A 13,365-nucleotide genomic window follows, 5' to 3' on the forward strand; every position below is an offset into this window, starting at 1 on the left:
ATGGCCTGCTCCTGCACCTATTTTCTGTGTTTCTATGGAACCTCCCACTGCACAGTTCCCCAGACTGTGACCATCGCCACCTACACGGTTCCCCAGACCTTTGGGCGACACAAAAACCCGCCAGAAAGCATCAGGTTATTGCTGAACCTTTATAGAACTCTAGTTCGGCCCCAGCTGGAGTATTGTGTCCAATTCTGGGCACAGCACTGTCAGCTAGACGTGAGGGCCTGAGAGAGAGTGTGCGCAGAGGGAGACTGGCCAGAATGGTCGCGGGGATGAGGGGCGTCGGTTACGGGGAGAGACTGGGAGAAGCCGGGCCTGTTCCCGGTGGAGTAGAGGTTAGGGGGGGAGATGTTCAGAAGGGTTTCGTTGGGAGTAAATAATGTCCACCTGGATTGGTGCTCTGACGATCTGGTGCAGATACAATGGCCCCTCTCGAGCTCTGCTATTCTACAAGTCACGTCCGCGAAACAACATTCGTAGTTTTTTTCCCCAATCTTTATTTACAATCGGTTTTAGTTCGTTTAACAAGGCAAGAGGAGGAGACAAGGGACAAAAACATGACTTTTTTTAAACCGCAGTTCAATATAAACCTGCTGCCCCAGCAGTGACTGCCCCCACAATCGGCCAGACTCGCTGTCCAGTGGTGACACCGTCCCCGGCCGGAAGACTAGCGGACTGGCCCTCCTGCCCGCATCTGCACCTCGCTGGGGGAACCCCGATCGCCCTTTCTCCACTCCCCGGACTCGACTCTCTCGCTGAGGGCTGGCCCCGCTGAGAAAGGCGGCAGAAATATCTTCACACACACACAGAGAGAGCGAGAGAGACGCGAGAACGCGACACTCGGTGCTGCCCGGGAGTGGCGCGTTTGGTGGGGGGGGTGGGGGGGGATGCGCGCACGGAGCAGAATGTGAGGGAGGCCGGGAGGGGAGCGAGTGGTCCGGACGTGGCCTTGTGTTGCTGTGTGCCGCGGTTTATAAGGGTCCGGACACCCCAGTCAGTCTGGAGGTGGGGGGGACGAGAGCGTGGTGTGTAATTCTCCCCCTCCGCAGTAAAAACACCCGGCCGCCAATCTCCGGCCGGGGTTCCGCACGGGCCGGGGGGGGAGCGAGGACCAGCGGAGAGCCGCAGGGGAGGGTGGGGGAAGATAGGTGTCGAAGCCAGCACCGATCCAGCCCCCACACACACCCACCTTGCTGCTCGGGGCTCAAAAAAGGCCCCTCACACGTGGGAGACACTGGGTGTCCCAGGACCCTCACACGTGGGAGACACTGGGTGTCCCAGGACCCTCACACGTGGGAGACACTGGGTGTCCCAGGACCCTCACACGTGGGAGACACTGGGTGTCCCAGGACCCTCACACGTGGGAGCGCTGGTGCACAGACAGCGAGTGCCCCTGGGGCCCCCCTCACACGTGGGAGCACTGCTGCATGGGCAGCGAGACACTGGGACACGGAGACAGCGAGACACTGGGTGTCCCAGGACCCTCACACGTGGGAGACACTGGGTGTCCCAGGACCCTCACACGTGGGAGACACTGGGTGTCCCAGGACCCTCACACGTGGGAGCGCTGGTACACAGACAGCGAGACACCGAGTGCCCCTGGGGCCCCCTCACACGTGGGAGCGCTGGTGCACAGACAGCGAGACACTGGGACACGGAGACAGCGAGACACTGGGTGTCCCAGGACCCTCACACGTGGGAGCGCTGGTGCACAGACAGCGAGTGCCCCTGGGGCCCCCTCACACGTGGGAGCGCTGGTGCACAGACAGCGAGACACTGGGTGACGGAGACAGTGAGACACTGGGTGTCCCAGGACCCTCACACGTGGGAGCGCTGGTGCACAGACAGCGAGTGCCCCTGGGGCCCCCTCACACGTGGGAGACACTGGGTGTCCCAGGACCCTCACACGTGGGAGCACTGGTGCACAGACACCGAGTGCCCCTGGGGCCCCCTCACACGTGGGAGCACTGGTGCACAGACAGCGAGTGCCCCTGGGGCCCCCTCACACGTGGGAGACACTGGGTGTCCCAGGACCCTCACACGTGGGAGCGCTGGTGCACAGACAGCGAGTGCCCCTGGGGCCCCCTCACACGTGGGAGACACTGGGTGTCCCAGGACCCTCACACGTGGGAGCGCTGGTGCACAGACAGCGAGTGCCCCTGGGGCCCCCTCACACGTGGGAGCGCTGGTGCACAGACACCGAGTGCCCCTGGGGCCCCCTCACACGTGGGAGACACTGGGTGTCCCAGGACCCTCACACGTGGGAGCACTGGTGCACGGGCAGCGAGACACTGGGACACGGAGACAGCGAGACACTGGGTGTCCCAGGACCCTCACACGTGGGAGCGCTGGTGCACAGACACCGAGTGCCCCTAGGGCCCCCTCACACGTGGGAGCGCTGGTGCGTGGACAGCGAGACACTGGGACACGGAGACAGTGAGACACTGGGTGACGGAGACAGTGAGACACTGGGTGTACCAGGACCCTCACACGTGGGAGCGCTGGTGCACAGACAGCGAGTGCCCCTGGGGCCCCCTCACACGTGGGAGCGCTGGTGCACGGACAGCGAGACACCGAGTGCCCCTGGGGCCCCCTCACACGTGGGAGACACTGGGTGTCCCAGGACCCTCACACGTGGGAGCACTGGTGCACGGGCAGCGAGACACTGGGACACGGAGACAGCGAGACACTGGGTGTACCAGGACCCTCTCACGTGGGAGTGCTGGTGCACGGACAGTGAGACACTGGGTGTCCCAGGACCCTCACACGTGGGAGACACTGGTGCACAGACAGTGAGTGCCCCTGGGGCCCCCTCACACGTGGGAGCGCTGGTGCACGGACAGCGAAGACGAGGTGGCGAAAGACTTGGAGCACAGGCCGCACTGGAAGGGCCGCTCACCGGTGTGCACCCTGCGGTGGTTGAGCAGGCTGGAGGACTGGGCGAAGGCCTTGTGGCAGGTGTCGCAGCGGAAGGGCTTCTCGCCGGTGTGGGTGCGCTGGTGGTTGAGCAGGGTGGAGAGCTGGGTGAAGGAGCGACCACACGACTCACAGCGGTGGGGCTTGTGGCCCAGGTGGATGCGCTGGTGGTTGAGCAGGGTGGAGAGCTGGGTGAAGGAGCGCTCGCACAGCTCACAGCGGAAGGGCCGCTCCCCGCTGTGGGTCCGCTGGTGCTTCAGCACGTCGGACGACTGGCTGAAGCCCCGGCCGCAAGTCTGGCACTCGAAGGCCTTGTGGTGGCCGCCGGCGGCTGCGCGGTGCGGGGGGCTGGGCGACTTGCCGCCGGCGTGCGAGCGTTGGTGCCGGGAGAGCTGTGCCGGGCTGGGGAAGCTCTTGAGGCAGACCGGGCACTGCAAGGCCCGGTCCTGCGCCCTGCCGCGTCCCCGGGCCCGGCCGCCGGAGGAGGAGGAGGAGCCAGCGGCACTGCTAGCTCCGCGGGTCTTGCCGCCCCGGTAGGGCGTCTCCCCTGCGTGCGCCCTCTGGTGCAGGCCCAGCGAGGACTCGTAGGCGAAGCGCTTGTGGCAGGTGGTGCACTGATAGGGCCTGTCGCCAGCGTGCGAGCGGCGGTGGGCGGCCAGCTGGGCGGGTTCGGCAAAACCGCGCTGGCACACGTCGCAGCGGAAGGGGCCCTCGGCCGCGTGGGAGCTGCTATGGGTCTGCAGCTCGGCGGGCGAGCCGAACTCCTCGGGGCACGACTCACAGCGGTAGGGCGGGCCCTGGGGCTGGGCGGCAGGAGGGTCCGGGTCCGGGTCCGGGCGCTGGGGCTGGGGGGCGCCGGGGAGAGGCTGCTCGTCCGGCTCGGGCACCGGACCGCCGGGAACGGCCTCCGGCTCCGCTCCGCCCTCTCCCCCGCAGTGCGTGCGCTGGTGGTTGAGCAGCACGGAGGACTGGGCGAAGGAGCGCTCACAGCGCCCACACTGGAAGGGCCTGTGCCCGCTGTGGGTGCGCTGGTGGGTGAGCAGGGTCGAGGCCTGGGCGAAGGAGCGGGCGCACTGGCCGCAGCGGAAGGGCCTCTCGCCGGTGTGGGTACGCCGATGGTTGAGGAGGGTGGAGGACTGGGCGAAGGAGCGGGGGCAGAGCTCGCAGCGGAAGGGCTTCTCGCCCGTGTGGGTGCGCCGATGGCTCAGCAGGTCGGAGGACTGGGCGAAGGTGCGGGCGCAGGTCTGGCAGCTGTAGGGGCGCTCGCCCAGATGGCCGCGCTCGTGGACCAGGAACCAGGAGAGCTGGGAGAAGGTCTCGTCGCACAGCGAGCAGGTGAAGAGACGGTCCCGGGGTCCCGTGCGCCGGCGGGAGGGAGGCGGGCCCGAGGGTTTGCCGGACTTCCGCCGAGTGGCAGCTCGCCTGGGCTGGGAGGGGCCTTCCTCAGCAGCGTCCCCCGTTCCCCCCTCCTCCCCGGACCCCTCCTCCCCGTCCCTCGACTCCCCCTCCCCGTCCCTCGACCCCTCCTCCTCCCCTTCCCCCGACCCTTCCTCCTCCCCGTCCCTCGACCCCTCCTCCTCGTCCCTCGACTCCCCTTCCTCCTCCCCGTCCCTCGACCCCTCCTCCTCCCCGTCCCCCGACCCCTCCTCCTCCCCGTCCCTCGACCCCTCCTCCTCCCTCGAAGATCCCTCCTCCTCCCTCGACGATCCCCCCTCCCCTTCCCCCAATCCCTCCTCCCCATCCGACTCCCCCTCCTCCCCGTCCCTCAATATCTCCTCCCCGTCCGACTCCCCCTCCTCCCCGTCCCTCAATCCCTCCTCCCCGTCCCTTGACTCGCCCTCCTCCTGCGATTCAACCTCCTCCTTCATGTCTTCCTCATCGGCTTCATCCGCCGACTCTCGCGACTTTGTTGTCTCCTCCTCCTCCTCCTCCTGTGATTCAACCTCCTCCTTCAAATCTTCCTTGTCGGATATATCCTCGGACTCGGGCAATATCGCCCCCTTCTCCCCCGATCGGCGGCCATCGGCTGCCCCGCTCGCGCTCGTTGCATCGACGGTCCCCAGGGAGGGCGGACCCGGGCCGGACGAATCTCCGGGATCTCCAGCTGCCTTGTCAGCAGAGCTCGGCCGGGTATGGTCTCCGCAACCCCCAGGGTCTCCGCTGGGTTTCGCGGTCAGGCTGGGGGCGACAGCTCTTTCCATCTTCCAGTCACACCACAACCACGAATGTCTCCCACACGTTCCCTCTGCACAACGAGAACAATATTTCAGTCTTTGTATTCTGTTACTCTATATATAAACCCCCAGAACCCCTCGATTGGATCCCAGCCTGTAACTCACTCCCGGGTATCTGTTATTCTATATATAAACCCCCCGAACCCCTCGATTAGATTCCAGCCTGTAACTCACTCCCGGGTATCTGTTATTCTATATATAAACCCCCGAACCCCTCGATTAGATTCCAGCCTGTAACTCACTCCCGGGTATCTGTTATTCAATATATAAACCCCCGAACCCCTCGATTAGATTCCAGCCTGTCACTCACTCCCGGGTATCTGTTATTCTATAGATAAACCCCCCGAACCCCTCGATTAGAGTCCAGCCTGTAACTCACTCCCGGGTATCTGTTATTCTATATATAAACCCCCTGAACCCCGCGATTAGATTCCAGCCTGTAACTCACTACCGGGTATCTGTTATTCTATATATAAACCCCCCCGAACCCCTCGATTAGATTCCAGCCTGTAACTCACTCCCAGGTATCTGTTATTCTATATATAAACCCCCCGAACCCCTCGATTAGAGTCCAGCCTGTAACTCACTCCCGGGTATCTGTTATTCTATATATAAACCCCCTGAACCCCGCGATTAGATTCCAGCCTGTAACTCACTACCGGGTATCTGTTATTCTATATATAAACCCCCCCGAACCCCTCGATTAGATTCCAGCCCGTAACTCACTCCCGGGTATCTGTTATTCTATACATAAACCCCCTGAACCCCGCGATTAGATTCTAGCCTGTAACTCACTCCCGGGTATCTGTTATTCTATATATAAACCCCCCGAACCACTCGATTAGATTCCAGCCTGTAACTCACTCCCGGGTATCTGTTATTCAATATATAAACCCCCGAACCCCTCGATTAGATTCCAGCCTGTAACTCACTCCCGGGTATCTGTTATTCTATATATAAACCCCCCGAACCCCTCGATTAGAGTCCAGCCTGTAACTCACTCCCGGGTATCTGTTATTCTATATATAAACCCCCACGAACCCCCTGATTAGATTCCAACATGTAACTCACTCCCGGGTATCTGTTATTCTATATATAACCCCCTCCGAAGCCCTGGATTAGATTCCAGCCTGTAACTCACTCCCGGGTATCTGTTATTCTCTATATAAACCCCCCGAACCCCTCGATTAGATTCCTGCCTGGAACTCACTCCCGGGTATCTGTTATTCTATATATAAACCCCCCGAACCCCTCGATTAGATTCCAACCTGGAACTCACTCCCGGGTATCTGTTATTCTATATATAAAACCCCCGAACCCCTCGATTAGATTCCAGCCTGGAACTCACTCCCAGGTATCTGTTATTCTATATATAAACCCCTCGAACCCCTCGATTATATTCCAGCCTGTAACTCACTACCGGGTATCTGTTATTCTATATATAAACCCCCACGAACCCCCTGATTAGATTCCAACATGTAACTCACTCCCGGGTATTTGTTATTCTTTATCTCAACCCCCTCGATTAGATTCCAGCCTGTAACTCACTCCCGGGTATCTGTTATTCTATATATAAACCCCCTCCCGAACGCCTCGATTAGATTCCAGCCTGTAACTCACTCCCGGGTATCTGTTATTCTATATATAAACCCCCCCGAACCCCTCAATTAGATTCCAGCTTGTAACTCACTCCCGGGTATCTGCTATTCTATACATAAACCCCCCGAACCCCTCGATTAGATTCCAGCCTGTAACTCACTCCCGGGTATCTGCTATTCTATATATAAACCCCCCGAACCCCTTGATTAGATTCCAGCCTGTAACTCACTCCCGGGTATCTGTTATTCTATATATAAACCTCCCCGAACCCCTCGATTAGATGCCAGCCTGTAACTCACTCCCAGGAACACAAGAGATGAGATGAGGGGGTTGACTTATGAGGAAAGGTTGAGCAGGTTGGGTCTCTACTCATTGGAGTTTCGAGGAATGAGAGGTGATCTCATCGAAACGTGTAAGATTCTGAGGCGGCTGGACAGGGTGGATGCAGAGAGGATGTTTCCCCTTGTGGGGGAATCTCGTACTTGGGGGGCATAGTTTCAGAATAAGGGGCTCCACATTTAGGACGGAGATGAGGAGTAATTTCTTCTGGTGAATCTGTGGAATTCTCTGCCCCAGAGAGCTGTGGAGGCTGGGTCATTGAATATATTTAAGGCAGAGATAGACAGATGTTTGAGTGATAAGGGGATAAGTGGACGGGCGGGGAAGTGGAGCTGAGTCCATGATCGGATCAGCCATGATCGTATTAAATGGCGGAGCAGGCTCGAGGGGCCGTGTGGCCCACTCCTGCTCCTATTTGTGTTATGAAACAGCAGCAGGAGTTGGCCATTCGGCCCCTCGAGCCTGCTCCACCATTCAGTATCACGGCTGACCAGCCACCTCAACGCCACTCTCCCGCCCGATCTCCATATCCCTCGATCCCTCGAGACTCCAAAAACCTACCGATCTCAGCCTTGAATATAATCAGAGACTTGGCATCCATAGACCTTGGAAGTTCATCACCCTCCGAGTGAAGACATTCCTCCTCATAACGACGCAAGAAATAGGAGGATTAGACCATTCGGCCCCTCTAGCCTGCTCATCTCAGTCCTCAGTAAATGGCCGAGCCCTTATCCCGAGACTGTGTGACCCCTGGTTGTCGACTCCCCAGCCCAGGGGAAACATCCCCCTCGCATCGACCCGGTCAATCGCCCTCAGAATTGTGCATCTTTCAATGAGATCCCCTCTCATTCTTCTAAACTCCAGAGAGTATCGGCCTATTGACACAATCTCTCCTCACAGGACAACCCCCTCATCCCAGGAATCAGTCTGGTGAAACTCCGTTGCACCGTCTCCAAGGCAAATATGTCCTTCCTCAGATAGAGAGCAGAACTGTGCGCAGTACTCCAGATGTGGTCTGACCAGGGCCCTGTATAACTGTAGCAAGAGTTCCTTACTCTGATACTCCATTCCCCCCCCCCGTGTGATAAAGGACAACATACCATGTACCTTCCTTAACGCTCGCTGTACCTGCATGCTCGCTTTCTGTGTTTCTCGCACCCAAATCTCTCTGGGAACCCACCTTTCTCAGCATTTAAAAAATATTCTATTCTTTCTACCAAAGTGAATAACCTCACTGTTCCCCCACATTAAACTCCACCTGCCCACTCACTCAGTCTATCTATATCCCTGTGCCGACACTGTGTTCCCCTCACCGCTTACTGTCCCACCCAGCTTTGTATCGTCAGCAAACATGGATACGTTACTCTCGGTCCCTTCATCGAGGGCACTGATTGTAAATAGCTGGGGCCCCAGCACTGATCCCTGCGGTACCCCACCAGTTACAGCCTGCCAACACGAAAATGACCCGCTTATTCCTACTCTGTTTTCTGTCCGTTATCTATGCTAATATATTACCCCCAATCCCATGAGCACATAAAAGGTTATTACACAAGATATGTGGCACTTTATAGAAACATAGAAATTTACAGGGCAGAAGGAGGCCACTGCGGCCCATCGTGTCCGGGCCGACCGACAAAGAGCCGCACGGCCCTCGGGTCAGCAGCCCTGAAGGTTACATATAAACCCATGAACAATGACGGAAAGGCAACGAGCACCCAGCCCGACCAGTCCACCTCACACAACTGCGACACCCCTTACACTGAAACATTCGACACTCCACCCCAACCAGAGCCACGCGATCTCCTGGGAGGGACAAAAACCAGGTAAAAACCCCAGGCCCATTTAGGGAGAGACATCCAGGCGATCGACACGAGTCCCCGAGATCACCCTGGCCATATTCGATTCCCTGCAGTACTTACCGTTATATCTGCACCGTCCAACAAAAGGCCATCCAGTCTAATCCCAATTACCAGCTCTCGGTCCGTAACCCTGCAGGTTACTGCACTTTAAGTGCTCATGCAGACAGGATGCAGAGAGTCGGAATAAACGGGTCCTTTTCAGAATGGCAGGCAGTGACTAGTGGGGTACCGCAGCGCTCAGTGCTGGGACCCCAGCTGTTTACAATATACATTAATGATTTAGACGAAGGAATTGAGTGTAATATCTCCAAGTTTGCAGATGACACTAAGCTGGGTGGCAGTGTGAGCTGTAAGGAGGACGCTAAGAGGCTGCAGGATGACTTGAATAGGTTAGGTGAATGGGCAAATGCATGGCAGATGCAATATAATGTGGATAAATGTGAGGTTATCCACTTTGGGGGCAAAAACAGGAAGGCAGATTATCTGAATGGTGACAGATTAGGAAAAGGGGAGGTGCAACGAGACCCGGGTGTCATGGTACATCAGTCATTGAAAGTTGGCATGCAGGTACAGCAGGCGGTGAAGAAGGCAAATGGTATGTTGGCCTTCATAGCGAGAGGATTTGAGTACAGGAGCAGGGAGGTCTTACTGCAGTTGTACAGGGCCTTGGTGAAGCCACACTTGGAATATCGTGTTCAGTTTTGGTCTCCTAATCTGAGGAAGGACATTCTTGCTATTGAGGGAGTGCAGCGAAGGTTCACGAGATTGATTCCCGGGATGGCAGGACTGACCATATGAAGAAAGACTGGATCGACTAGGCTTATATTCATTGGAATTTAGAAGAATGAAAGGGGATCACATAGAAACATATAATATTCTGACAGGACTGGACAGGTTAGATGCAAGAAGAATGTTCCCGATGTTGGGGAAGTCCAGAACCAGGGCACACAGTCTAAGGATAAGGGGTAAGCCATTTAGGACCGAGATGAGGAGAAACTTCTTCACTCAGAGAATTGTGAACCTGTGGAATTCTCTACCACAGAAAGTTGTTGGGGGCCAGTTCGTTGGATATATTCAAAAGGGAGTTAGATGTGGCCCTTACGGCTAAAGGGATCAGGGGGTATGGAGAGAAGGCAGGAGTGGGGTACTGAGGGAATGATCAGCCATGATCATATTGAATGGTGGTGCAGGCTCGAAGGGCCCAATAGCCTGCTCCTGCTCCTGCTCCTATTTTCTATGTTTCATTCCAATCCGCTGGGATCGCTCTGGAACCTAGGGAATTTTGAAAGAAGATGCATCCACTATCTCTGCCGTCTCCTCTTTTCGACCCCTCGGACGTCGGGTCCAGGGGGTTTGTCGGCTTTTAGTACCATTAGTTTCTCTGGCACTTGTCCTGTACTTATATTAATAAGTAATAATTTCTCCTGCCTCAGACTCTCCATGTACAGTCCCAGGGTTAGAATACCCAATCTCCCAATCTTTTTACATACTTGTGGAAGCTCTGACAAATCGCTTTTTATATTTCTTGATGGTTTTTTCTCAGTCTATTTTTTGCCCATGTTTTGCTGGTTTCTGAAACACTCCCAATCCTCAGGGCAACGACTATTCTTCGCAACATTATAAGCTGCTTCTTTCAATCTAATGCCATCTTTAACTTCGTTGGTTAGCCATGGATCACTTTTAGAACATAGCAGGAGTGGGCCATACGGTCCCTCGAGCCCTGCCCCGCCATTTAATACGATCATGGCTGATCCGATCATGGACCCAGCTCCACTTCCCTGCCCGCCCCCTTATCGGTTAACAAACTGTCAATCTCTGTCTTAAATATATTCAATGTCCCGGCTTCCACAGCTCTCTGAGGCAGCGAGTTCCACAGATTTACAACCCTCTGAGAGAAGAAATTCCTCCTCATCTCAGTTTTAAATGGGCGGCCCCTTATTCTAAGACCATGCCCCCTAGTTCTAGTCTCCCCCATCAGTGAAAACATCCTCTCTGCATCCACCTTGTCGAGCCCCCTCATAATCTGATACGTTTCCATAAGATCACCTCTCATTCTTCTGAATTCCAATGAGTAGAGGCCCAGCCTACTCAACCTTTCCTTATAAGTCAACCCCCCTCATCCCCGGAATCAACCGAGTGTACCTTCTCTGAACTGCCTCCAAAGCAAAGTGTATCCTTTCGTAAATACGGAGAGTAAAACTGCACGCAGTACTCCAGGTGTGGCCTCACCAATACCCTGTATAACTGGAGCAAGACTTCCCTGCTTTTATACTCCATCCACTTTGCAATAAAGATACCATTGGCCCTTCCTGATCACTTGCTGGACCTGCATACTAACCTTTTGTGTTTCATGCACAAGTAACCCCCAGGTCCCGCTGTACTGCCGCACTTTGTAATCTTTCTCCATTTAAATAATAACTTGCTCTTTGATTTTTTTCTGCCAAAGTGCCTGACCTCACACTTTCCCACATTATACTCCATCGGACAAATTTTTGCCCACTCACTGAGCCTGTCTGTGTCCTTTTGCAGATTTTGTGTGTCCTCCTCACACATTGCTTTTCCTCCCATCTTTGTATCGTCAGCAAACTTGGCTACGTTACACTCAGTCCCTTCTTCCAAGTCGTTAATATCGATTATCGTCTTTAGTTAGCCACAGATGGGTCACTTTTCCTGTAAAGCTTGTGTTTCTCAATGGAATGTATTTTTGTTGAGAATTATGAACTATTTCTTTAAATGCACGCCAATGCTTATCGAATGCCGTATCTTTTCATCTATTTTTGCAATCTACCGTAGCCAACGCGCCCTAGATACCTACGTAATGCAGAGCTACAGAGGGACCTGGGAGTTACTTGTACATGAAACACAAAAGGTTAGTACGCAGGTACAGCAAGTGATCAGGAAGGCCAATGGTATCTTGGCCTTTATTGCAAAGGGGGATGGAGTATAAAAGCAGGGAAGTCTTGCTCCAGTTACACAGGGTATTGGTGAGGCCACACCTGGAGTACTGCGTGCACAGTTTTGGCCGGCTGCCGGGGCCCGGGTCTCTGGAATTCCCTCCCTGGCTCTCTTTCCTCCTTTGAAACGCTCCTTAAAGCCTCCATCTTTGGCCATGCAGTTGGGTCTCCTCGTGTGGCTGGGACTTTGCGCCATGTTGCAGGCGCTGTGAAAGTGCAAACTGCTGTTAATCAGCTGACAAACTGGTGCCAGAGGCCTCGGGGAGCGATGGGACTTTGGTTAGGGCTGGCAAAGTAACCGGCAGTTAACGATCGAGGAAAATCGAGGACTGCCGGCCTTCGTGAATACAACAAAAGTCTGTGACAGCAGAAAGGAGTAGCTGTACAGTGTTCACGGGCACACTGTCGGTTGTAACCATCTCACGCTGGCTGCGTGTATTCGGAAAACCCACGCTCGCGCTGTGCTCGGTTTTCTGGTGACTGTGCCTCAAGAAATGTAGTCATTTTCGTGGGTTGGCAGCAGAAACAATAACCACGAAAGCTGTTGGGTTTGCGGTGAAAACTCCCCCGAAATCTCCTTTCCGTGAACGGAACCCGCCCGTTACCCGGTGCGGCCTACTCCAGCCCACGTCGCGTGCTCGTCTCTCACTGTCCGTTGAAGTGGTCGAGCGAGCCGCTCTGTTGTCTGGGCAACGAGGTCTGACCCCATCAATGCGGCATTGCACACGCGTGGTGAGAATAAATCGAAAGACATAAGATGTCCCTTGAAATCTAAAATGGCAGCCAACCGTCGCCAGCAGGCTGGGAAACCAAGCCGCTTCTCTGGACACGTGACTGGTATCTAGCCTCTGCATTTAATAGAAGCAATATTTAAAACTGTTCGCCTGGATACCATAACAGCTGGACCATCCCAGATGTGCATAATGTGTATTTCAATCACGCGTGTATGTCAGACCTGGAAATACATGGCCATGAAAACCATCAGGGTAGTTGCACTAAACACAAGTGGTTTATCAGTGAAGGGGACCCACTACCTTTACCTGGTCTGGCCTACACGTGACTCCAGTGCCGTACTCTGAACCGCACCATGCTCGTGTGAACTGCAGCCTCTTATTCCAGTGTGCGTAGGCTACTCGAGGAGCAATGTGCTCATCTACACTGCAATCTCTGAAAACCAGGGAGAGGGGATCTGAGAGAGGGAGCCAGTGGGATCGTGTGTGTGTGTGTGTGTGTGTGTGTGTGTGTGTGTGTGCGAGCGAATGCTCGAAACATGCAACAGAGCTGGTCTCCGGCTGTCTTGGGTAAGCCTTGCCACTGGACCAAGAGACCTTGCTGTGTACGTGCCACAGCCAGCCCACGTTAACAGAATTCACGCACGGGCATCTTCCACCCTCGAAAATGAAGTTCGGGACCCGTCAGCAATCACCTCAGAACTAATTTTAAGGTGGAGGCAAGCCTTCC

At 55.6% G+C, this 13,365-nt stretch overlaps 1 protein-coding gene across 1 annotated transcript in view; it reads right to left on the bottom strand.

The window, feature by feature from the left end:
• Nucleotides 1-480: 480 nt before the first annotated feature.
• Nucleotides 481-13,365, bottom strand: part of LOC139247549 (zinc finger protein 721-like) — a 59,440-nt gene continuing 46,555 nt past the window's right edge. Inside the window, exon 4 of the mRNA XM_070871657.1 lies at nt 481-5,164. Within this exon, the coding sequence (XP_070727758.1) occupies nt 2,817-5,164 (2,348 nt within the window). The 3' untranslated portion in view covers nt 481-2,816. The remainder of the gene's footprint in view (nt 5,165-13,365) is intronic.

This window comes from Pristiophorus japonicus, unplaced genomic scaffold (genome assembly GCF_044704955.1).
Source record: "Pristiophorus japonicus isolate sPriJap1 unplaced genomic scaffold, sPriJap1.hap1 HAP1_SCAFFOLD_272, whole genome shotgun sequence".
NCBI lineage: Eukaryota > Metazoa > Chordata > Chondrichthyes > Pristiophoridae > Pristiophorus > Pristiophorus japonicus.